The 25,343-nt window shown below is 37.7% G+C and overlaps 1 protein-coding gene across 1 annotated transcript; it reads left to right on the top strand.

Moving 5' to 3' along the window:
* Nucleotides 1-1,464: 1,464 nt before the first annotated feature.
* On the top strand, nt 1,465-24,208 carry PSMD12 (proteasome 26S subunit, non-ATPase 12). Its single transcript, XM_003417298.4, has 11 exons — nt 1,465-1,656; nt 11,067-11,126; nt 11,213-11,341; nt 14,873-14,980; nt 17,126-17,230; nt 18,354-18,503; nt 18,590-18,724; nt 19,520-19,632; nt 20,389-20,563; nt 22,404-22,481; nt 23,626-24,208. Exons 1-11 carry the CDS (start codon nt 1,549-1,551, stop codon nt 23,833-23,835), a joined length of 1,371 nt encoding a protein of 456 aa, XP_003417346.1. The 5' UTR covers nt 1,465-1,548; the 3' UTR covers nt 23,836-24,208.
* The last annotated feature ends 1,135 nt before the right edge of the window (nt 24,209-25,343 follow it).

The raw sequence follows: 25,343 nt of genomic DNA, 5'->3' as shown, positions 1-25,343 counted from the left end.
CTTTACCAAGCATGATGTCCTTCTCCAAGGACTTGTCCCTCCTGATAACATGCCTAAAGTACGTGAGACAAGTCTTGCCATCCTTGCTTCCAAGGAGCATTCTGACTGTACTCTTCTAAGACAGATTTGTTTGTTCTTTTGGCAGTCCGTGTCAGTATTCTTAGTCAACACTGTAATTCAAAGGCATCAATGCTTTTTTGGTCTTCTTTATTCATTGTCCAGCTTTTCCATGCATATGAGGTGACTGAAAATATTATGGCTTGGGTCAGGTGCACCTTAGTCCTCAAAGTGACATCTTTACTTTTTAACACTCTAAAGAGGTCTTTCGCAGCAGATTTGCAAAATGCAACGCATCATTTGATTTCTTGACTGCTGCTTCCATGGGCATTGATTGTGGATACAAGTAAAATGAAATCCTTTAGCAACTTCAGTCTTTCCTCCTTTTATCATGAAGTTGCTTAATAGTCCAGTTGGGAGGATTTTTGTTTTATGCTGAGGTGTAATCCATACTGAAGTCTGTGGTCTTTGATTTTCATCAGTAAGTGCTTCATGTTCTCTTTACTTTCAGCAAGCAAGGTAGTGTCATCTGCTTAACACAGGTTGTTAATGAGTCTTCCTCCAGTCCTGATACCATGATCTTCTTCATATAGTCCAGCTTCTCAGATTATTTGCTCAGCATACAGACTGAATAAGTACGGTGAAAGATACAATCATGATGTACACCTTTCCTGATTTTAAACCACACAGTATCCCCTTGCTCTGTTCAAACAACTGCCTCTTGGTCTATGTACAGGTTTCGCATGAGCACGATTAAGTATTCTGGAATTCCCATTCTTCACAATGTTATCCTTAATTTGCTACAAGCCACTCGAATGCCTTTGCATAGTCAATAAAACACAGGTAAACAATAAACATCTTTCTGATATTCTCTGCTTTCAGCCAAAATCCACCTGACATCAGCAGTGATACCCCTTGTTCCATGTCCTCTTCTGATAAATGTATCACAATTCTTCTCAACATAGTGGATTGTACTAAAAACAAACAAAAACACGTTGCTTGTTATATTACTGCGCCATTGCCACCTTCTCTGATGAGACTTCAGAGATCCCACAGATAAACCACCAAAGTTATCAACCAAAGAAAACCTTAAAACTTTTTTTAAGGGTTACTTCAGCCTCCTCACATATTGATGATACCGAGGTCCAAGAAAAGTGGCTTGCCTATGGTTCTGAGAAATCATAATATTTCAAAGTAAGGATGTAAAACTATATGGCACAGCCTATTCTATCACACTAGCTTTTCTCACCGCCAACGTTGGGTAAAAAACCTGACGTTACAGGGGTCAAAACTGGACGCGGGCTGTAGTAGTAAGCCCCGCCCCCAGGGCTGTTCGCGGCAGTGCCTGACAGGAGGTCCGCACAGGGGGCCTCGAGGGGTCCTTCCCGCGGGCTTACGGCGCATTGCCTGATCGGGTGTGCAGGCGGCTTCCGGTGTGGGTGACGAACGGTGGCCGAAACGGAGACATCAAGGGACATTGAGGCAGAAACCATGGCGGACGGCGGCTCAGAGCGGGCTGATGGGCGCATCGTCAAGATGGAGGTGGACTACAGCGCCACCGTGGATCAGCGCCTGCCGGAGTGCGAGAAGCTGGCCAAGGTGAGGGGAGGCCGGCTGGCTGTTGGCGGGCCCCAGGGGCTGAGTCACGGCGCCGAGCCGGCTTAGGCCTCAGGGGGCCTGCGGGCTATAGCACGCATCCCTTTATTGCCTGCCCAGCCCTGGTTGAGCCAGCGTGAGTAGGAGCCCCCCGGGTCTGCCCGGCCAGGGAGACCCCGCAGCCGCAGTACCCTAGTACATGTTGTTAGGTGCCGTCGAGTCGTTTCCCACCACAGCTCCCCAAATCCTTCCCAGCGCAGATGTTCACTTCCCGTAGAAGTTAGGGCACCACAGCAGTTGTTGCCTTTTCTTGGATGCTGTTTAAGTAACGTTTACGTTAGTGTTTCCTCAGGGGTTAAGGCCGCTTCGGCATTCAGACAAGATCAGAGAGTTTAGTTATAGTCTCTTGCCGAATCAATTTATGCCGATGAATGGTTTATGGATCATGGCAATGTGCTTGGCATTTGGCTGGGAGAAGGGGCAAGAGAGTGATACTGCAAAGATGGGTAACATAGGGCCCCTGCCCTTAAGGAGTTCGTGTACACAGCGAACTAGTCAAGTCATGAGCGGTGGCGAGTGCCATACTAGTATAAATAGTTACTGGAACACAGAGAAGGAAGCTGTTCGCTCGTCCTGGTGGGTTAAAGGGAAGGTTTTACAGAGAGCTTAGGGTTACATTGGGACTTGAAGAATGATTAAGATTGAGACTGAAGAAATTATTCCTGGTAGAGGGAACTACAGAAATAAAGACAAATAGGCACTAAAGTCCACAATAACCTAATCAGGGGAGGTAATGAACAATAATTCATTGATAGCAACTGCTTCTCAGGGAGTAGAAATTTAACTTGACCCAAACATTTATCACGCCCCCTGCCTGTCAGGCGACTTTGTGTATCATTTTGCATGTAAAGAAACCAAGGCCGAGAGTTATTTGCCTACGGTTACAGTTAGTAATAGGTAGAACCAGGGATTCAAAACTAGGTTTTCCTGACTAGGGTGTCTGTGGTTATTGAATTAACTTCATCATGGGCTATTGCTAAGGATTATGCTCAGGCATATTAAATTCCTTGATCAATTCAGTGTCAAACACTTACTGCCTTGGATGCATTCACTAATAGAGTTGTTCTTGTCCCTTAAGGAGCTTACTACATATTAAGAAAGAGTCATATAAAGAAGTAAATACATGGCAGTGTGATCAATTCAGGGGCAGGAGAAGTTTCAGGTAATGCTTCACATTCAGATTTTGGAAAGAAATACTTTCCCTTTTTCCAAAAAAGAATTTACTGGGGCTTTGTAAAAAACAAAGGAGCCCTAGTGGCACAGTGGTTAAAGTGATCCACCGCTAACCAAAAAGTCAGTGGTTCGAAACCACCAGCAGCTCCAAGGGAAAAGATGTGGCGGTTTACTTCTGTAGAGATATCAGCTTTGGAAACCCAATGGGGTCAGTATGAGTTGGAATCAACTTGATGGCAGTGGTTGGGTTTGAGTTTATAAAAAACAAGGGTAGGTGATGAAGTTGATACTGCTATGTATATTGTGTCCAGTACACTTGATGGTGGACAGCCACAAATTAAGCTCTGAGCTTTCTAGCAGCTAGTGTAGGTAGTTCTTAGAACAGCATAATGCTCTTCGGTCAGTTTGTTGTATTGTGGTGGCTTGCGTGTTGCTGTGATGCTGGAAGTTATGCCACCGGTATTTCAAATACCAGTAGTGTCACCCATGGTGGAGAGGATTCAGTGGAGCTTCCAGACTACGACAGATTAGGAAGAAGGACCTGGCAGTCTGCTTTGAAAAAAATTGGCCAGTGAAAACATTATGAAGCAGTGGAACATTGTCTGATGTAGAGGGTCAGAGAAAAAGAGGAAAGAGGAAGACCCTCAATGAGATGGACTGATAACAGTGCCCACAACAATGGGCTCAAGCATAACAACGATTGTGAGGATGGCACAGGACCAGGCAGTGTTTTGTTCTGTTGTACATAGGGTCATTATGAGTCTGACTGACTCAATGGCACCTAACAACAACAGTGGGAAGAAATAGCATCTGTTACATAAGGGGTGGAAAACTCAGATGCCTACAGTGACAGGCAGATAACAATAGCTGAAATTTATTGGGTACTTTCTACAGTTCCAGGCAGTCTCTAAGCATTTTAAATGCATTGTCTCATTTGATGATCAGGTCAGCCCTGTGTGGTAGGTATTTTCCTCATTTTGCAGACAAGGAAACTGAGGCTAAGAGAAGTTAAGTCACATGCCCTGAGGTCATACAGCTAGTAAAGTGGTGGAGCCAGGATGCAAACCCAGGTAGACTGATTCTAGAGCTGGTATTCTCACTCACTGTGCCATCCTGCCTAGTGACCCAAGCCTAACAAAAGCCTGAACTCTGAGCACCTGCCCAGGGAAAGGGGGCAGCAACTGTCTTCATCTCTAGTTAATTTTTCCTATTGGGGATGCAGACCCAGTCTTGTCATCTCTTCCAATTTGAGGGTTAAACCAGGTGTCTTAGTTATCTAGTGCTGCTATAACAGAAATACCACAAGTAAGTGGTCTTAACAAACAGAAATTTATTGTCTCACAGTCTAGGAGGCTAGAAGTCCAAATTCAGGTTGTCAGCTCCAGAGGAAGCCTTTATCTGTCTGCTCTGGAGGGGGTCCTTGTCACCAATATTCTCCTGGGTCTGAGAGCTTCTCAGTTCAGGAACTATGAGTCCAAAGGACATGGTTCGCTTCTGGCTGTTCTTACTTGGTGGTAATAAGGTACCTTTCCTCTCTGCTGGCTTCTCTCTTTTATATATCTAAGGAAATTGACTCAAGGTAAAACCTAATCCTGTAGATTTGAGTCCTGCTGCATTAACATAACTGCTTCTAATCCTGCCTCATCAACATCATAGAGGTTAGGTTTTATAACACATGAGGTAATCATGTCAGATCACAGAATGGTGGACAACCACACAATACTTGGAATCATGGCCTAGCCAAGTGGACACACATTTTTGGGGGACACAATTCAATCTATAGCACCAGGAATATGGATTTTTTATATGAAATGCCTCAATATTTAGAAACTGGGCACTAGTCTGTTTTAAAATAATGCACCAATACAAGGTGGATCAAACAAAACATACCTACAGGCCAGAATCAGCCACTGACCCACCACTTTGGAATTAATAGAATGATAGTATGCATAAGGAAGAGACAAATAATTTGCTTTGGGGAAGTACCACTATTGCTAGAACTGAGATCTGGGAGAAAGCATTTTCCCTTCTCCAGGTTCATCTGATAGCCTACTGTTTGTAGGGCCTAGTCTGTGCTAAGCACTGTGGGACGTGTAAAGATTAGACAGAACTTTTGCCCTCAAATAGCTTATAGGCTACTAGGAAAAAATATTTTGCTGTTGGTTTAGTGATCATAATGTATGGCATTTGTTTAGGACATTGTTGGTATGTTCAAGACAGTTGAAAAGACTTGCAAACTTAATTTTCAAATGACTTTTTAGATGTCAGATGGGTAATGGAAGTGTTTAAAACTGTGGGAATGTTGGGGCCTGTTAAACTAGATAAAACTGAAGGCATTTGGATTTTTTTTTTTTTTTTTTAAACCTGAGTGCCAGCCAAACAAAAGGTATATGTGTAGATTGTTGTTTTTTCGGGGGGGGGGGGGGGGGCAGGTAGAAGGGAGGGCTAGGAGGCATGGTGGTTCAGTGGTAGAATAAACCAGTGAATAAAACTATGAAAATGTATGGTTATTTTCACTTTATTACATGTGAGAAAACTAAGGCTTAGGCGGCATAAATGGTTTATCCAGAGCCAGATCAAGCCCAGGCCTCCTGGCAATAAGTACAGTGTTCCTTTTGCAACGTCCCACTACCTCTTTAAGGGATTATCAATTCTGGGCTTTATTTCCTTAAGATGATTTTTGTTTTTAATGTTAAAGACATTTGGCAGTAAAAATTATTTGTGTCAAAAAAAAAAAAAACCAAACCAAACCCAGTGCCGTTGAGTCGATACCGACTCATAGCGACCCTAACGGACAGGGTAGAACTGTTTCCAAGGAACGCCTGGCGGATTCGAGCTGCCGACCCTTTGGTTAGCAGCCATAGCACTAAACCACTACGCCACCAGGGCTTCCAGTTATTTATATGAAGACTCTTAATTAGAATGTGTCAGGTGAGAAAACCGCATGTAGCAGAGCCTTAAACAGGCAGACCGAGTCTAGATTTGCATAGTAAAATTGCCCAATCTGGACCATTTGGATCTCCTTCACTTGTGATTTAATATAATTCTGTGTGTATACCCTGACACCCACCTATCAAATAACAACAATAACTAATATCGCTGTATAATTATATATAAATATTGACAGGGATAAGGAAGAGGAGCATACTATGTTCCAGGAATTTTGAAATTCTTTATAGGTATTGATTTGATCCTCACATCAGCCCTTTGCCTTAGGAACTATTATGCTCATTTCACGAAAGAGAAAATTGAGGGTCAGAGAAGTGGAGTGTCTTGCCCAAGGAAACCTGGCCACTCTGGCTGCAGAGCCTATGGTTTTAACCATTGCATTCTACTGCCTCTGGTAGGTATGTGAGGATCTTTTATTAGGTTGGTGACATAGTGAAAGTGATACTAGTTCTTTTTTTTTTATTATTTTGTTGTTGAGCCTATATATAGCAAAGCATATACCAGTTCAGTTTTCTGTGTGTACAGTTCAGTGACATTGATTATATTCTTCAAGTTGTGCAACCATTCTCATCCTCCTTTTCTGAGTTGTTCCTCCTCCATTAACCTAAACTTACTGCTCCCTAAGGTTCCTATCTAATCTTTCAAGCTGCTGTTGTCACCGTGACCCCATATAGGTAGTTCTTAAAAGAGCATAATGCTCAAGGCAGACTTTTTTTTTACTAGTTAAGCTAAACTATTGTTTGGTTTTAAGAAGACTTCAGGGGATATTTAAGTTTTAAAGATTATCTCAGGTTGGTAGTTTCAGGGGTCATCTGGCCACCATGGCTCCAGAAAGTCTAGAGTCCATAATAATTTGAAATTCTACATTTTCCCCCTTTTGATCAGGATTCTTCTAGAATCTTTGATCAAAATGTTCAGTAATGGTAGCTGAGCACCATCCAATGCTTCTGGTCTCATGGCAGAGGCAGTAGTTGTGGAGACCAATCAGCCATACATTCCATATCCTCCTCCTATTCCAGACTTTTCTGTCTCTGTTGCTCCAGGTGAATAGAAACCAATTGTCATACCTTGGATGGCTGCTTGCAGGCTTTTAAGACCCCAGGCACTATGCAGTGAACTAGGAGGTAGAACAGAAGCACTGAACACGTTATTAGGCCAAATAACTGGGAAGTCCCATGAAAACATGGCCCTAAACCTCCAAACCAAAGAACCAAATCCCATGAGGTTTTTGGTTCATAAGCAGCCCCAGCAGCTACTCTTTTTTTTGTTGTTGTAAATAAATGTATCACACAACTTTTGCTGGTTCAACTTTTTACAGGTGTGATACTCGTTCTTGATGATGGTTACCTCTTCTGCCTTGTATTGGGAAGTTAGAAATTAATCTAAAGAGCCTTTTCTGAACTGTAAAGATACGGTATTTAGCAGCTCTTGATGCACAGGTACCCCCCCCCCCCCACACACACCTTTTGACTATGGTATATTTGGTGAATGGTTATTTGGGGACTACTTGCATTCTTGGATTGAATTTATCCTTTGGTTCACCTTCCTCTTGATGCCTTTTCATCTCTTCTAGTCACATGCAGCCTCTTCTCAAGGTTAATATTAAAAATAAAGAGAAGGTGAAATGTAAAACAGCTTACTGGTTGTTAGTAGCTTGGACAGAAGATGCCTGTAAGAGATAAGCTCTTTTAAATCATTGGATTGGCTTTAATTCCAGTTATTTTTGGTGACTCTCTACTGGTCTTTTTCTTACTTAGGTTTAACAAATCACTAAAAGATTGGGTCCACTTAGGAGTTAGAGGAGACAAACATACAGAATTTACAGATACCCAACATATATGCATTGATATTGGACAAACTCATTAGCCATTTACTTCATGTACAAGGATTATTATTATGAAAAAAATGAGACACAGAAATCATATGTTCTGACAAGTTGGTTTTGGATAGTCTCACCATCGTGTTCCTTCAGAGTAGAAAGGCAGCATTGAGGAGGTAGAATTTTGGGAACTGTGCAAATAGACAGGAAAGGCAGGAGGAAGATGTTTACCCTTAGGATTGAACGTGGAAGATTAGGAGGGAAGAAGCGAGATGATTGGAGAATTGAGAATTGTATTTAATGAAGTTGGTGGTTTTTATGGATTGAATCTTGTCCCCCAAAAATGTCTGTCAACTTGGCTAGGCCATGATTCCCAGTATTGTGTAATAACATTGTGTCATCTGATGTGATTTTCCCATGTGTTATGAATCCTACCTCTGTGATGTTAATGAGGCAGGATTAGGGGCAGTTACGTTAATGAGGCAAGACTTAATCTACAAGATTAGGTTGTATCTTGAGTCAATCCCTTTTGAGATATAAAAGAGAATCGAGCAGGGAAACAGAGAGCCATCATACCAACAAAAAAGTAGTGCCAGGAGCAGAGTGTATCTTTTGGACTCAGGATCCCTGGGCTGAGAAGCTCCTAGACAGGGAAAGATTGATGAAAAGGACTTTCCCCCAAAGCTGGCAGAGAAAGTTCCCCTGGAACTGACATCCTAAATCTGGGGTTCTAGCCTCTTAAACTGAGAGAATTAATTTCTCTTTGTTAAAGCCATCCACTTTGATATTTCTGTTATAGCAGCACTAGATAACTAAGACAAGGGTTATATCCCTCAAATGTCATTAAGTTATCAGCTATATAATTTGTCAGTCCTACTTATTGTGACTGCAAGAATCAGAAATTGTAAGCCATTGAGATCTATTGTCAGCTGAATAGGGTCAGTACTGATTATTTAACACATAGTATGTATAAGTTTGCTGTAAGGGAAATAGCAACTAGTCAAACAAAGATTAGGCCCTAAAGGAATTTATATTCCAGTTGGGAGGTTAAAACAGGTATGTTAATATGATATAAGGTATCAAGGGATTGTACCATATTATCTGCTGAAACAATATTATGTGCCTGGCATGGTGCTGAGGACTGAGCTACCATAGTGAACAATATAGCCATGGTCCCTGACTTTACAGAGTTTGCATTCTAGTACCATTACAAAGACAGTAAACGTTAAAATAGAGCATAGTTTAGGGTAATTGCAAAGCAAAAAGTCAGTAAGGTTGAATGTCGAAGGGGTATTAAGTGACTGCTGACTAGAGAGGGCTATCCACCAGGCACTCCTTGGAAGCTATGGGGCAGTTCTACTCTGTTCTGTAGGGTCGCTGTGAGTCAGAATCCACTCGACAGCAACGGGTTTGGTTTTGGTTTCTCCACGAACTGCCTGCGGACATGGCATTTAATGTCGTGTTGATTCGTGCAGACCATGACTGTGTAGCTGTGTGTGATTCTTCTAGTGGAGGATGCAGTTCTTTAAAACTCATGCTTCTGAATCAAACCTGTACCCGTTGCTGTTGAGTCAATTCTGACACATAGTGACCCTGAATCAGAGTACCATATATAAAACTACACTCTGTTGGTCAGTCCCCTGACTTAATATAGTAATTGTAAAAGTGACAGGACATCTCGATTATGGTCCCAAGGTGACCATCAGTAAACAGTATTTTGAATCTTAACTAGTACTTCATTTGGTTGCCAGACAGTCACCATTTCCCTATAAAAATGGCTTTGATCAAAGCAGAAGGCCTGGTTTAAACTACTATGTTAAGGGGAGTATTTAGTGACGTAGAACAGCGGACCAGGAGGCAAAGGGCCCTGGTCTCTGGCTCTGCTGACTGGTTTTGTGGCTGAGCGAGTCATTTAAGCGGCTTGGTCCTTGGTCTTTAATCTCTAAATCGAGGTGATTGAATTAAATAATCTCTAGCAGTCTTTCTAGTTCTAAGATTCTATGGTCTCTTGTGTTTATTAGCCTTTAACGTTGGAGAATTTATGGTTTTGTTCTTCGCTCTTTTTCTCTGATGGGTATTTAGCCAGCATGTATTGTATGCATGAGTCTCTAGAACTTTCAGAACTGGTGCTGTCTTTGCATAGGAAACATTGTTAAAAAGTTAATTATATACATTTCAGATTTAACTAAAATCAGTTCAAATAATGGCCATACTATACATATGCAGTGGTGCGTAGAAAAGTCATAGTTTAAAAATTATGTGGAAGCAGTGTTTTGAAAAGTCCAAACATTTTTGTGCCTTTATTTCAAACACTGTTTAGTTTCTTTCATCAGTAGAAAAGGATGGTACTCGTTATTCATGGCGTCCACGAATGTCACTAAAAAAAAAAAAGTTGATTGTTGGTTAAAAAATCAATTTCTGAATGAAACTTTCCTCATCACTTCCAATTCTTACCATTGTCAGAGGTTGGTGTGCATTTGATGGTTATTAATATTAGGATTTTAAATAAATGTTGTTTTTGTGTGTGAGTTGTATTTTCATTTATCAAAGTCCTATTTCCTAATAGCATGACTTCTTTTAGTCCCAGTGTGTTATCATTTAGGTTTTATGTTATTTGAAGTCTTTTATTCCCATTTCTTGATATATGTCCCAGGGAGAATATTTTGGTTTTACATATGAGATAAAAGCATGGGAAGGTTATTATCACTTAACATGGGAGAAAATAATTTGGCATCATTTGTTTTAAAGGAGTATATTGAGAGTACTGGGTCAGTATCTGCTTACGGGCATGACTTACTTTTGGTGGAGCCTGTGTGGGCACTCTCTGGAAGGCCTTCATTTCTTTTAGGCACGACCACTAGCTTATTTTTAAAGTTACTGGAAAATTAAACCAGGGTTTCCTGATCTTTTTAACACCAAATAGCCTTCTTATTTCCCCTAAAATGCCATGTTTTAAAATACTTTGTTATGGTGAATTTTTAAAGAAATCGCTTATTTCCCCATTTTTATTCTTCAAAGACACTTGTGAGTGCTAGTGGGAGTCTGTTGAGAGCAAGATAAACAGGTGTGACCACACCAAGTTGATAAATTTGAATCCCAAAGACTTGTGATGTTTTTCTTGGGTGTATAATCATTGTTAAATGTTCTGTTTCTGTTGGGCTTTTTAAAATGTTAAAAATAGCATGTGGGCCTCATGTTGGGAACCACTGACTTAGGGACTCCACTGGAGAAGCAAGTACTATTGTACAAAGAAGAGAAACAAAACAAAAATATTTATAGAGGTTGTCCTTTTCCTTTAGAATAGGGTACTGGTTTTTCCTTTTCTGGGTCAGAAACGTCTCATCGTAGACTGTTCAGTTAGTTTTGTGTTGAAGTTGCTGTTTTCATTGTTCGTTTTTATCTTTTGTTTTAGGAAGGAAGACTTCAAGAAGTCATTGAAACCCTTCTCTCTTTGGAAAAACAGACCCGTACAGTGAGTAGATTATAGTGAAAACCACATTTACCATTTTTTCACTTAACATTGTTTCATTAACTTTTAATATATTTTCATTCTTACAGGCTTCTGATATGGTGTCTACTTCCCGTATCTTAGTTGCAGTCGTGAAGATGTGCTATGAGGCTAAAGAATGGGATTTACTAAATGAAAATATTATGCTTTTGTCAAAAAGACGGAGTCAGTTAAAACAAGTGAGTTCACAGTTGCTCAAAAAACAAATAAACGTTCCCATTTAAATAAAGACTTTTAGAAAACTATTCTGTGAATCTGTTTAGAATGTATTGGTAAAGCAGCATTAAAGCCTTATAGAGGGTTTTAAAAAGTTCTGCCCATATTCTCATAATGACTTAACCTTTTGTATTTGTTTTTTTTTTTCTTATCATCTTTATATATTAGCATGTTTTTACAAAATCGTACTTAGTATGTCGATGCAGTTTTGCTCTACGTGTTGCTTCCCACCTTCATATTTGTCATTTTAAATGTTTTATAAATCTATCATGTTGATAATCTATTATTTATTTATTTATGCCTCTTCATTCATATTTAATATTTAACTCATTTTTGAGGCCATTTTTAGACATTACTTTGACTGCTCATTTGGTTTTGAGTATTTTAAGTTCTCTTTTGGTGTTATTGTTTAACTGAATTTAATGTTTCCCCATTTTTTCTGCTTGAGATATATTTAAATGATCCTCTGTAGAGGTAGATTCTACTTTGGACATTTGTATTTTTTTCTTTAAAATGCCCTTCCCTAAGTTGTTTCTGGATTCTTGTTCTTTTGCTTTCAAATAATAAAGATAACACCATTGTAAAACAGCATACTTGTGGAACCAAGACAAGAATTACAGGGTCCTAGTCCAAATCCCATGTTTTAGTCATTAGGCTGCTGCTAGGGAAACCCTGGTGGCATAGTGGTTAAGTACTACAGCTGCTAACCAAAAGGTTGGCAGTTTGAATCCACCAGGTACTTCTTGGAAACCCTGTGGGGCAGTTCTGCTCCTTCCTATGGGATCAGTACTAGTCAGAATCAACTCTAAGGCAATGGGTTCGGCAGTGGTTCAGTAGGGTGAGCTTAGTATTAGGATGAGTTATTGTAATTGTTTTTGTTTTTTAAAAGATATGTAAGAATTAACATAGGTTTAATTGACTCAACCTAGTACATGTGCATGTGAAATTTATTTAAATATGCTTTTTGGTGCTCAAGTGTGTGGTTTTGAGAGACAATCATCTTAATCTGTTTTGCTAAAAAGACTTCTGTGGGACTGTTTGATAAGGCTACTTATTTAGAAGTCTTGAGGCAACTTAAGCAGCCCTGATGGCGCAGCGGTTAAACACTCGGCTGCTAACTGAAAGGTCAGCAGTTTGAACCCACTTGCTGCTCCGCGGGAGAGAGATGTGGCAGTCTGCTTGGAAACCCCATGAGGCAGTTCTACTTTGTCCTGTAGGGTCACTATGAGTCAGAATAGACTTGACGGCAGTGGATTGGGGGGCAACCTGGGTTAAGATAAACAGAAATATATGTTTTATGTAGTATTGGGACAATTCAAATGACATACACTAAAATACAGATTTAATTTCAAAAAATCATAAAACTTTAGAGGTAGAATAGGGGGCTGTTTAACTCTGATACTTTTCAGATGGAGACACTGAGATTTATATGTAAGGCTCCGGGAGTGTGAAGAAATGCACGTACTATATAGCTCCTGTCCTGAAGTCTCCTGTAGTCTAGTAAGGAGTAGAAATCATAAGTAATCATAGCACACCTTTAACAGATGTCCTTAAGACTTGGTGGTGCGAATGGTTTGCGCTCAATTACTAACCTGAAGGGTGGTTGTGGGAACCTTGACAGAAAGGCCTACCAAGAAAATCCTATGGAACAATTCAGCTCCTAATACATGGGGTGCCATGAGTCAGAATTGACTCAACAGCAACGGATTCAATTTTGGTTAAGACTGAAGAACGAAATTACATATACACACTAGACTATGGTAAGTGTCGTAAGAGTAATGAAAGGTACTAGAAATGTGGAAGGAGAGGAAGATAGGATTTTCGATTAGGTTTATTAGGTTAAGCTTCTTGGAAAAAGTGGTATTTAAGCCACTTTCACAGTTGGCTAATGGCAGAACTGGAACTGGACCTGCTCCTTTCACTATAATGTATTACATCTTCATAGCTGTGGAAAAGCTTAAGGACTCAAAATGTCTGTTTTCTCTTCCCATAGTTACTTTTTTTTTTTTAATCGAAAAATTTCTTTTTTGCTTTAGCAAGCTTAGAAAATAATGATTTTTCTATAACCTTTTCCAAATATGCTTAAAATTAATGGTTTCTGATTCACTGTCTGTCACTTGAGCACAGGGGTAAGCCTCACTCCAACCATAGCTTCCCTAAAGACTTACCTACTTTTTATTTTTTCAGAAAGCACCAGGATGTTCACTTCTCATTAGAATATTGATGTAGGTTTTTTTTAACCCCATCTAATTTCTATTAACATATTTTTTACATAGTTTATAGAATTATCAAGTTGGTGCCCCTCTAGAAATCATTGTTATAATTATTTTAAGAGGGTTCATATGTTTTGTGAGATACTGGGTGTCCTTGAGCTTTGCATTTATTGCAAGAGTTATATTTTGCAATAAAACCTTGGCTTTCTGGAAACCCTGGATCTCTAAACAGCCAATTTTTCACACAGTTAAAAGTTTAACCTGAGCTGCTTGAACATTAAATTTTTTATGGAAATCTTTCCAAGGCGTGCTATTCACTTCTGCTATCTTAAACAAGATATACTTAATATAACTTGATGACTAAGGGTCCTAATTATAATTGTCAGTGATTATGATATGCGTTTAGAATCTAAATTAGAGGTCAGCAAACTGTGGGTTGTGGACCAAATTTTGCCTGCCACCTACCTATTTTTATAATAAAGTTTTATTGTAACAGAGCCATGCCCATTTGTTTACACAATATCTCTTGCTGCTTTCACATTGCAATGGCAGAATAGAGGAATTGCCACCCAGACTATATTGCCTTCAGAGCTTAAATTATTACTATGTGGCTCTTTACAGAAAAAGTTTACCAACCCTTGAGAATGTTAAAGCTAGAGGGAACTTAACTCAGAATATAGTCCAACCTGCTTATATTACTTATGAGGGCAAGAGAAGCTGTGCTTTAAATGTCACGTTTTATTGAGATAAACATGGGTGACTGTGCCTTCCCCTTCCCACCTTCAGCTTCTGCCACTGATTCTTTTCTCTTCAGTCACAATGTCCACTGGTCATGGATTTACTGCTATCACAGCCACTGTTGAACTCTGCTTTTCTCTTCCCTGTTTTTTTCCCCTTTAGCCTGCTGCCACGTCTTTCAGGCTTTACTGCTTGGCTGCCAGAATGCTAGCTAGCCTTCTAATAATGTTGCCAGTCAGACCTCTTGCACCTTCTCTTTTGTGTAATCACCTCGCCAGTTCTGGTGTGTGGAGTAGAGCTTTGCAAAGGCTGAAGTTTTCCTCGCCTTTATTCATTTGCTTCTGGGTATTTAGGGCTACTTCTTTTTTTGTTGTTGTTTCTTAGCCTTAGGGAGTTGCTGATGTTCTTTTATGGGCATTTCAGTATCCATAGTTGCTTGGGAAAACCACATTTTTTGACCATAACGCTTCTGTCAAAATAGTCTTAGGTCTTTTTCTGGTATGAAGAATGAATTTTACTTCCAAACTGTTTTCATCATTTTAGGCTGTTGCAAAAATGGTTCAACAGTGCTGTACGTATGTTGACGAAATCACAGACCTTCCAATCAAACTTCGATTAATTGATACTCTACGAATGGTTACAGAAGGAAAGGTAAGTTTTCTGTCGGCATAACTCAAAATGATAAGTATTGTCTTATCTGTATTCAGAGAGATGTCTGTAGATGTGTGTGGTGTGTATATACATATATATGTAAATACATGAGTATGCATTTAAGAAGAAGACACACACCACCACCTTAATTCCACCAATAATACCTTTGCATATCCTTTTAATACCCTTCCATATGCAAATGAATATGCTTAAATAACGGCAGTCTTGGTACCCAGATTTTTTTAGGAATTAATGGTCTTATTCCAAATTTACATATGGTGATAATGAATTAAACATAAAGTTAACTCTTCACCCTGGCCTAGATCTGCTTGAAAAGTCTGTATTTGGGATAGCAAAGGTTTGCCTCTAGTATTTAAATTAATACAGTATTTTCTGTGGAAGATTAATCTTCACCCTGGCTTACCAGAGTCTATTTGTATTTCTTTCTTTCTTTTTTTCTTCCCTACAGTTTCTTTGTTTTCTTAAAAAGGACAGGTGTGAAATGGTAACTGGTAGATACGTGTCTTTCTAGGTAGATTTTTTGTGGTTTGAGGACAGAACTTTAGCTTATTTATATTGTCTCTTTGACTCTCAGTTCAGTTCAGTAAGTGTATTGAGCACCTGTGTTGTGCTAGTTCCGTAATGAACAAGAAACTATTTCTCATCTCAAAAAGATTAATGTACTAGAAGACAAGATCATATAAATGAGTAGTCACTGTGCACTCTCTTGACAGTAGCAGTGTGCCTGCAGTTCCCATGTAGCACAGAGATAGGGATTGACTGGCGGAGATGCCCAGGGAACCTTTAAAGAGTAGATGATTGCTGAGCTGGTTTTTTAAGAATGAATAGAAATTCTACAGGGCCGGGGGTGAGGAGAAAGGCATTTTAGACTTTGTTGTTATTAGGTGCCATTGAGTTGGTTGACACTAACTCGTAGCCATCTTACGTAACACAGAATGAAACGTTGCCTGGTCCTGCACCATCCTCACGATCATTGCCATGTTTGAGCCCACTGTTGGCAGCCACTCAGTCAGTCTGATTGAGGGTCTCCCTCTTTTTCTCTGATCCTCTTCTTTACCAAACATGATGTCTTTCTCCAGTGATTGGTCCCTCCTGATGACATATCCAAAGTAAACAAGACAAAAAGTCTTTAGACAGATGAAATTATATACAAACATACTAAAGTAAAAAACATGATGTATTTAAGAAACGATTTTGTCATTAGTTGCTGTCAGTTGGCTCTGATCATGGCAATCTTAAGTATAACCATAAAACGTTGCCAGGTCAGGTACTATCCTTATGATCAGGGGTACGTCTGAGCCCATTGTTGTGGCTATTGTATCGGTCCTTCTACCTCATTGAGGATCTCCCTCATTTTCGCTGACCCAAACGTGATTTATTTCTCCAGCATTTGATCCCTCCTGATGACCTGTCCAAAAGTAAGTGAGACAAAGTCTTTAGATGTAGGGAAAATTATATACAAAATACTAAAGTAAGAAATACATGATATGTTTAGGAAACTATGCTGTTAGTTACCGTCGAGTCAGTTCTGATTCATGGTGACTTTATGTTGCCAGGTCATGTACCATCCTCATGATCATTAGTGTGTTTGAACCCATTGTTGGGGCTATTTGTTGGAAATTATAAATCCACTAACATTACTTACAGCTACAAAAAATTCGGTAATTCTTTGTATTTCGCAAGACCCGATATTTTAAAGCAAGTAACTTTGTATTTAAAGATAAACAGAAATTAAAATATTGGTTGAATTGTAGATATTGAATGACATAGGCTCTTTGTAGAGTGTGCTATTTTCTGAAGAACCAGTTCTTTTAAAAGCCGTTTTTATTTTCTGTTCCATTTGTGTAGCTTGTGGTCCTCTGACTCATTAAACACAGTAATTTCATATTTAGGTTTTCAAAGTAAAGGTGTAAAATATGGATAATGTTTTATAGAGACATTTGCTTAAAATTATGATTATGTTTATAAAACATTTCACAGCTTTATTTGTATATGGCAGGTTAAGGGCACAAGAGTTGTAAGATAAAATACTGTTATGCTTATCTTGAATGATGGTTGAGTTCTACCTTTTTAATTTTAATACTTTTTCTACAAGCATTTTGATCATGTAAATTTCTCTTATAGATTTATGTTGAAATTGAGCGTGCTCGACTGACTAAAACATTAGCAACAATAAAAGAACAAAATGGTGACGTGAAGGAGGCAGCCTCCATTTTACAGGAGTTACAGGTAAAGTGCTGCATTTTGGCGTTTATAAGATAAAATTTATATTTAGTCAGCATTGTTTTCTTGTGGAAGTAAATTATCATGTAGCCTTATCCCTTTTTCCTAAACCACTCAGAGTAAGAGTGCACACAGTAAAGTGTAAAAAATACTCCAGTCCCTGCAAATTGTGTAATTACACTCCAGCTTAATTTAACTGCTAAAAAAGCATTGATGAAAAGGTAGGATCAACACATTTGTCTTGATTTTGTGTTATTGTTTGAACATTTTAATTCTCTTTTAGAATCTAAATAAAATAGTTTAACTCATATACTATTTACTTTTGCCTTAGGAAACTGCTGTTAATCATTGGCTTCATTCTTAATTCTTAAAGAATATTTGATTGGTGGTTGATTGCTAGGTTAAATTGGTTTAACCACGAAAAATTACCTCATAATTTGTCATGTTTCAGGGTAACCATTAAGAGAGGCCTCAAAATGAGGCAGCAGAGAGCTGAGAAACCTGAGGAAAGCCAGTACTCTTTCACCAGAAAAGTATACATATGAACTATGCTCAAAATTTTGCATAAAATTTTAGGGAATTCAGATACTCTCCTTGGGATTCCTCAAGTCCTCCTCCCCCATCAAGTTAAATTGATTATTCTGATGTTTCAATTGTGTACCTTACCCACTAGCTAAAGGAAGAGAAAAAATAATATTATTGTGAGAGTCTTTGTGCCATGCATTATCCTCTTTGTTGTTTGTTTTTGGTAAATATATGTATAACGAAACTTTTGCCATTTTAACATGTTTTACATGTACAATTCAGTGACATGAATCACATTCTTCTTGTTGTTGAACCATCACCACTATCTGTTTCAAGATTTTTCCATCACCCTTAACAGAAGCTCAGTGTTGCCTAAGCAGTGAGTCCTCCTTTCCCCTCCCTCTCACCTTCTCCTGGTAAACAGTAATTTTTTTTTTTTTTTGTAATTTTTTGGCAGAACTTAGGTTTTATATAATGGTCCACACTCTCCCAATAGACATGAAGGTTCTTATTATTTGATGAGGGCGAATATTTTAACGTTATTTAATTTTGTGACAACTCTTAAAAATTACTGAATAACGTAAGCTTACAATTACCGTACTAGGTGGAAACCTATGGATCAATGGAAAAGAAAGAGCGAGTGGAGTTTATTTTGGAGCAAATGAGGCTCTGCCTAGCTGTGAAGGATTACATTCGTACACAAATCATCAGCAAGAAAATTAATACCAAATTTTTCCAGGAAGAAAACACAGAGGTAAGCATATCTCAGATTCCATGTTTACTTGCAAAATATTTGACAAAACCTGTAAAACACAATTTATTTTGTTAACTTTTTTTCAGAAATTAAAGTTGAAATATTATAACTTAATGATTCAGCTGGATCAACATGAGGGATCCTATTTGTCCATTTGTAAGCACTACAGAGCAATATATGACACTCCCTGTATACAGGCAGAAAGTGAGAAGTGGCAGCAGGTAAGAATGTATTCCTGTAATTGACGTGGACTTATGGAGTTTACATTTTTAATTTGTTCTGAAACCATTTAACTTTAGTTACTGTATACAATTGTATTATGGTGCTTTTTCTTTCAGTGTGTGGTATATACTAGTTGGTATAGTGGTCTGAATTATGTAACACTTTTAAATAGATACAGACTCCCTGTTAAAGTATAGTGGGTTACCTGTTAACAAGGTTACAGATAAAGACCCAGCATTACTTTGGAAGTTATTTTACAAAAGCAGGAGTCGAGGGCAACTAACAGCAACCCTTTTTAATAGCTCATATGTACATTCCACTTACACTGTTTATTTGTTATCAAAAATTTTTTCTTTAAACACTTGTCACAAGTGAATGTCAGCTCAGGTGGTAATTCAAATTAACAAAACTTTATTGTAATGGTTTTATGAAAACTAAATATTGCAAGAAACGAAAAAAAACCAAACTCAATGCCATCAAGTCAGTTCTGAGTCATAGCAACCCTATGGGACAGAGTAGAACTGCCCCATAGGGCTTCTAAGGAGCAACTGGTGAATTCGAACTGCTGACCTTTGGGTTAGTAGCCGAGCTCCTAACCACTGCACCACCAGGGCTAAAATATGACAACAGGACACTATAAAGAGAGCAACCTGGTAAGATTTTTTTTCCCCGAGACATCTTCAGTAGAAAATAAAAAATGAATATTACTCCACAATTTTTCAGTTCCTGCAGAAGTTTCCATTTTGTTTCATAGCTTGTAAATAACCTCTTGTGTCATACAACTGACTTTTTAGGCTCTGAAAAGTGTTGTTCTTTATGTTATCCTGGCTCCTTTTGACAATGAACAGTCAGATTTGGTTCACCGAATAAGCGGTGACAAGAAATTAGAAGAAATTCCCAAATACAAGTAAGTACTTTTGTAATTAGCATAGTGTAATCATTTTGAAACAAATTGGTTAACCTGAGTGTACATTTCTTAATTGCTTGCTGATAGATACATGAAGGGCCTGATTATATTAGAGAATAGAGCTATGAGATAATAAAGTGGTGAAATGTTTTTTAGCGTTGCACTAGAAATTAATGTAGTGAGATAAGACACTTCATTCAATACCATTTATCAAATAGAAATTTTATTTCAGGCCCACTTTAGCAACTTTTGGTTAATTAACCATTTGCTACTAAGTTGTATCATTAGTAATTTGGGGTTTTGTAATTTTGGAAATAGGCATTTCTGAAAATCCATTCTATAAAACACATTTGCTTCATTATAAGCACAGTAGACTTTCATTTTTTAAAAACTGTTTTCCTTTTATCTGTTTCTTTAGTAAGTCCACAGCTGATTATTATATTCCAGAGATCAGCAAATGTAACAGGATAGAGCAGAATGTTAAATAGGAGAATGCACTGTTCAGAACTACTATGGAAAAATTGATAATGAAGTTAGTAAAATAATAATAATCGACTTGTGTCCTGTTCTACTAAATAAAAATTTATAGAAACAGTCTGTTGATTTTGAAAATTAGTTATTACTACAAAAGTGGTTGAAATGGCAAATGTTTTATTATATTTATTTTACCATAGTAAAAAAAAAAAACTTTGCTATTAGGTGATATTTAATTTTTGATAGATTTGGAGTATTTATTTTTTTTTTTACAATTTACAGGGATCTTTTAAAGCTTTTTACCACAATGGAGTTGATGCGTTGGTCCACACTCGTTGAGGACTATGGAATGGAATTAAGAAAAGGTTCTCGTGAGAGTCCAGCAACTGATGTTTTTGGCTCTACAGAGGAAGGTGAAAAAAGGTGGAAAGACTTAAAGAACAGAGTTGTTGAACATGTAAGAACCTGGCATGAGATGACAATTTTTATTTTAACTTCAGTAAATTTTATTTTTTAGAACTATCTTAGAATTAAACTTTGCCAAATTTGAGCATAAACTTTTATTTTTCAAGCTTGCTGATCAAATGTTTCTTTTGGATGTTATATCTTTAATTCTTCAGAATTGTTTTTTCCTATGCCCAATGTAGAAGTGATATATATTTGTTGTTCAGATGCTTTATAATATATTCCCCAGAGCATATTAGAATTTATCTCATCCATCTTGTCTTTTCTATTTTTAGCCTTTCAGGAAAGGCAATTAAGTTTTAGTATGCTTCATTTTGAGAGGCTCTCTCAAGAAACAAAATTTTATGGCATATAAACCAGAAGGAAGAGGTGGGAGAGGGTTTTAGATACCCATATGCTGGTCTTGGAAAGGCGTAACATATCTTAAACCTGAACTTTGATCTGCGATCTTCTTGGTATCACTACAGATTTCATTATGTCAACATTCTTTCATTCACTCAACAAATACTTATTGTGAGGCTACTATGTGCCAGCCCCGCTACAAAGTGCTGGGCCACATGGGTGAATAGGACATGGTGTCTACTTTCAAGGAGCTTAAAAATAGTAAAAGGGATAGATATGTTCATAAGTAATAAAAGCATTTTAGATATTATGGTATAGGTATATCTAGAGTAGATGGGAGCATAGGAGAGTTGATTGGTTCTACCTGGAAGAAGGATCAGGATATATAGGAGTTGATTTGTAGGTGGAAATTTTAAGAGGAGTGTGCAGTTATCAGCAGACAGTGGAGGGCCATTCATATTTGGCAGATGGGATCGTATGAGCAAGAGCATAGAGGCACAAGCCAGTAGGGTATGCTTGGAGAGCTGCAAGAAAAGGGCTCAGTGAGAAATGAAGCTGGAGATGTAGAAGGGGGCTGTACAAATTTTGTAACACCCCACCAGTAAAATCTTATAACTGAGAGGATAATGATTAGGTTTGTATATTACAAAGATCCCTCTGGGAGTAGGTGGAGAATGGATTTGGAGAAAAACAAGACTGAAGAAGACTAGTTGAGTGAGGGACTATATGTGCTTGTATTAAGGCTGTAGCCAAGGAATTGGAGATGAGTGAATGGAATGGATTATTTTAAGGAAGTAAATCAGTAGAATTTGGCCATTGATTAGACGTAAAGACTGAAGGAAAAGTTGGGATCTAGAATGATTCTCAGACTTCCTGAGAGGTTAGTATTGCCATTGACCCTGACAGAGACAGGAGGAGGTCTACTTCCTTAAAGATGCTAAATAGTCATTTTTCTCCCCACTGTTCCCCCTTTTTCTGTATGAATGCTGCCGTTTTATTAATAATTTTAACACTAACTAATGAAGGGGAGCCTGCTTCCAGTGAAAAACGAGTAATTTCAAGTTACCTTTAAGTAGTTGGAATAATGATAAAAGGATGAGTGTTTTGAGATGATCTCTAAACCATTTTTGGGTTTTAGCCTTTAAACATTTGTGTCATAATTAGAAAAGCTTAACTTTAAATTCTTACATTTAGCAAAAATATTTTAGTACAGTTATAATTTTGAACCACTAACTTAGTTATGAAGAGTATATAATTTGTATATTTAAAAGAAGTTGTGTTAGGAATTCATGGTAACAAAAAAACTGCAGAAACCAAACTATCAGTTTTATTACTGGAATTTAGAACCAGCTTCATTCCAGTGGTGGCTGTAAAGAAATAAAAGATCTGAATCTGACATTTTAACTAAACCTATTTGGATATGAAAGCAAGCGGACTTTTAGCCTCATTGACCACTGTTATGTGTTCTTCCTGTACTCTGTCCTCCCCAGAATATTAGAATAATGGCCAAATATTATACGAGGATAACAATGAAGAGGATGGCACAGCTTCTGGATCTGTCCGTCGATGTAAGTAATAAACATCATTATTGGGGTTATTTATAGCCATTCATTTTTAATATCAATCCACTTAAAAATTTAAGTGAGAAAACTCATTTGTTTTGTTATTTAAGTTTATATTTAGGTGATAAAAATTTCCCAAGCTATCTTATACCAAAAAATAGCCTAAACATCACTCACTTAGCTTTGTTAGTTTTACATTGGTTAATTTGAGATCCGAGGTATATATTTATGTAGTAAATGTGGTTCACTTCCCACAAAAATGAACTGCATAAATAAAAAATGTGAGGAAGACTTGATTTCAGTTCACCTGAAAAAATTCCGGAGGACTTGTTAGAGGAGTATTGTATTCAGGTCTTGGTTTCACTTTGATAAAAAGTACCATATACGAAGAGATAGGAGTTAACTGAACTGTGTAGTAATAGTCAGAAAAGCTTTTCTATCACCAGAAAGAGTCGTGACAGTTTAGCTGAAAAAGAATCATGGAGTGTTAGAGCTAAAAAGATTGCTCATTTGGTCAGCTAGTTAGCTCTTGTCATTTGTGGATGTGAGGGGACCAGAGGCCTTAGAAGTCAAGTACCCGCTCATGGATAAGTAGTTGCCAAGTGGCAGAACAGATCAGATGTTCTAACCTAGCTTTTCTGGGAAACAAATTAACAGACAGTTCAAATCCGCCAGGCGCTCCTTAGAAGCTCTATGGAGCAGTTCTACTTTGTCCTATAGGGTTGCCATGAGTCAGAATCAACTCAACAGCACTGGGTTTGTTTTTTGTTTTTGTTTTTTTTTTCTGGTTTTCATTGCCTTTTAAGGGGCGTATCATACTCCCTTTGTAGAAGAGGGAGTAGACCAACTTGCTGTTAGAACAGGCTCTTCCCTAGTACAGCAGGCATACATTCACAGGGAGGCCCATTCAAACTCAGCACTGACACTTGTAGCTGAGAGACTTCCATATAAAGTGGCAGTCAGCTCAGATTCTCTTAATTGCCTAGGCTAGCAGTAGAATAAGTACATTATTACAGGAGAAGTTGTTAACTATTAGTAATGAATTTTAGCACGCTTCTTCTTGGATTAAGAATTTAGAAAATGGTTTCCTTAAATTTTGTTTATTATCAGTGTAAATTGTCTTAATCCAACTTGTCTTTCTCTCTTGCAGGAGTCAGAGGCTTTTCTCTCAAATCTAGTTGTTAACAAGACCATCTTTGCTAAAGTAGACAGGTTGGCAGGAATTATCAACTTCCAGAGACCCAAGGATCCAAATAATTTATTAAATGACTGGTCTCAGAAACTGAACTCATTGATGTCTCTAGTTAACAAAACCACACACCTCATAGCCAAAGAGGAGATGATACATAATCTACAATAAGGGTCTTGGTGCCCTTAATGCTTTTAGAAAAGAGTAAAAATTGAAAGTCATAAGAAAAAAGAAAGACTTATTATCATGGTGTATATGTTGGGTTTTTTTCGTCTATTCTCACTTCCATTGTCTAAAAGTGAAAAGATAGTGAATATGTTTGAGGCCCTTTTTAACCTTAAGTTCCCTTATTTCATTCATTGTTTAACTTTCCGTTGGCAGTTGCTGCAAAAATACACCATTTTTATTGTCTGACTCAAAAAATTGTGTCATAACTTACCCAGATATGTTTGTCTATCATTTGACACTTTTTTTTTTTTTTTTAGCTCTTACTTGTTTTCATTCAGCCAGCAACCATAATTATAATAAAAGTGGTATGTGCACATTTTCCTTTCTTTGGTTACCTGTGTTTTCTGAGCATTTCATTGGGGCAGTGATTTGACAAGTGTTTTTTTGTTTTGTTTTGTTTTTTTAATAAAATAAATCCTGTTGTAAAGATATCATTTATTAAGTAGAATAAAAAAGCAACATAGAAATAACAAGAACATTTGGGGGTAGAGCTGTGACTTGTGAAGAGTTTGTGTTTTGGTATTGTGCCAGATGTGATCCAATAGGCTATGTATGGACTTGATTTTTTTCCCCCCAGTCAAGCTGGTTTCAATCATAATAGTTTGGCTTCTTTTTTATTTTTTTTGTAACCTCCCTCTCCTGACTTGACCAGTTGTGTAACAAAATCAAATGGCATCATGTTGATACAGGCTGTTAGGTGCTAAATGCTGTCTGTATGGTTAGTGAGTTTTTCTGGTTTGGGCTGTTTTATGTTTTTTCTTTTTCTCTTTTATTGTTTTAAATTTAGCACAGAGTTATTTTTATAAGGCTTTTTTGAGTAAGCCTTATAACAAGCAAGGTTATGAGTTATTTACCAATTTCTTAGTGTTACAAAAAAGAATCCACTAGCATAGGCATCAACTTACAGGTTTAATTACATCATTAATACTCCAAATTTATTATCTCTGTATAGGAACTTTAGTTCCATTATATGAAGGCTGGATAACCTGTTTAAAATGCTTTCAAAAATGGCAAAAAGAAAAACTTCTCACCCTCATAGCAAGTGATACAGTATTAAACTTTTTTCTCACCAAATTAAAACAAAAGTATTTCTACTGTCAAAAGAAACATCTGAGATCAGTTAGTGTGAGCAAATTTGGGAAGTGTTTTTTTACTTGATTTATTTCAGAGAAAATATAAAAATGAAACCGTCTTAGAAGGTTATTTAAAATGATGTTTAAATCAAGAAAGTGTGAGGTCTACTTTTTTAAAAATCCAAATAAAGAGGGAAAAAAAACAAGCTAGCATTTTAGAAACACCATGTCTCATAATTCATTTTCCATTTAGTGATGACTAAATCGTCCCATTCCATAACCCTAGGGCTGGGGACAATTGCAGGATTTCTGTAATACTTACGCTCTGAGTCACTGTGGGTAAGACGCATAGTATTAAAGTAATTAATTTTCTTCTGT

Source organism: Loxodonta africana, chromosome 18 (assembly GCF_030014295.1).
Source record: "Loxodonta africana isolate mLoxAfr1 chromosome 18, mLoxAfr1.hap2, whole genome shotgun sequence".
Taxonomy (NCBI): Eukaryota; Metazoa; Chordata; class Mammalia; order Proboscidea; family Elephantidae; genus Loxodonta; species Loxodonta africana.
This window is presented reverse-complemented; position numbering and strand designations above follow the sequence as displayed.

Excerpts from the sequence above, each read along its gene's own strand:
- PSMD12 (XM_003417298.4), top strand. The coding sequence starts at position 1,549 with ATGGCGGACGGCGGCTCAGAGCGGGCTGATGGGCGCATCGTCAAGATG. Across the intron at positions 1,657-11,066 it reads AGTGCGAGAAGCTGGCCAAG|GAAGGAAGACTTCAAGAAGT; the intron begins GTGAGGGGAGGC and ends CTTTTGTTTTAG. Across the intron at positions 22,482-23,625 it reads TTCTGGATCTGTCCGTCGAT|GAGTCAGAGGCTTTTCTCTC; the intron begins GTAAGTAATAAA and ends TCTCTCTTGCAG.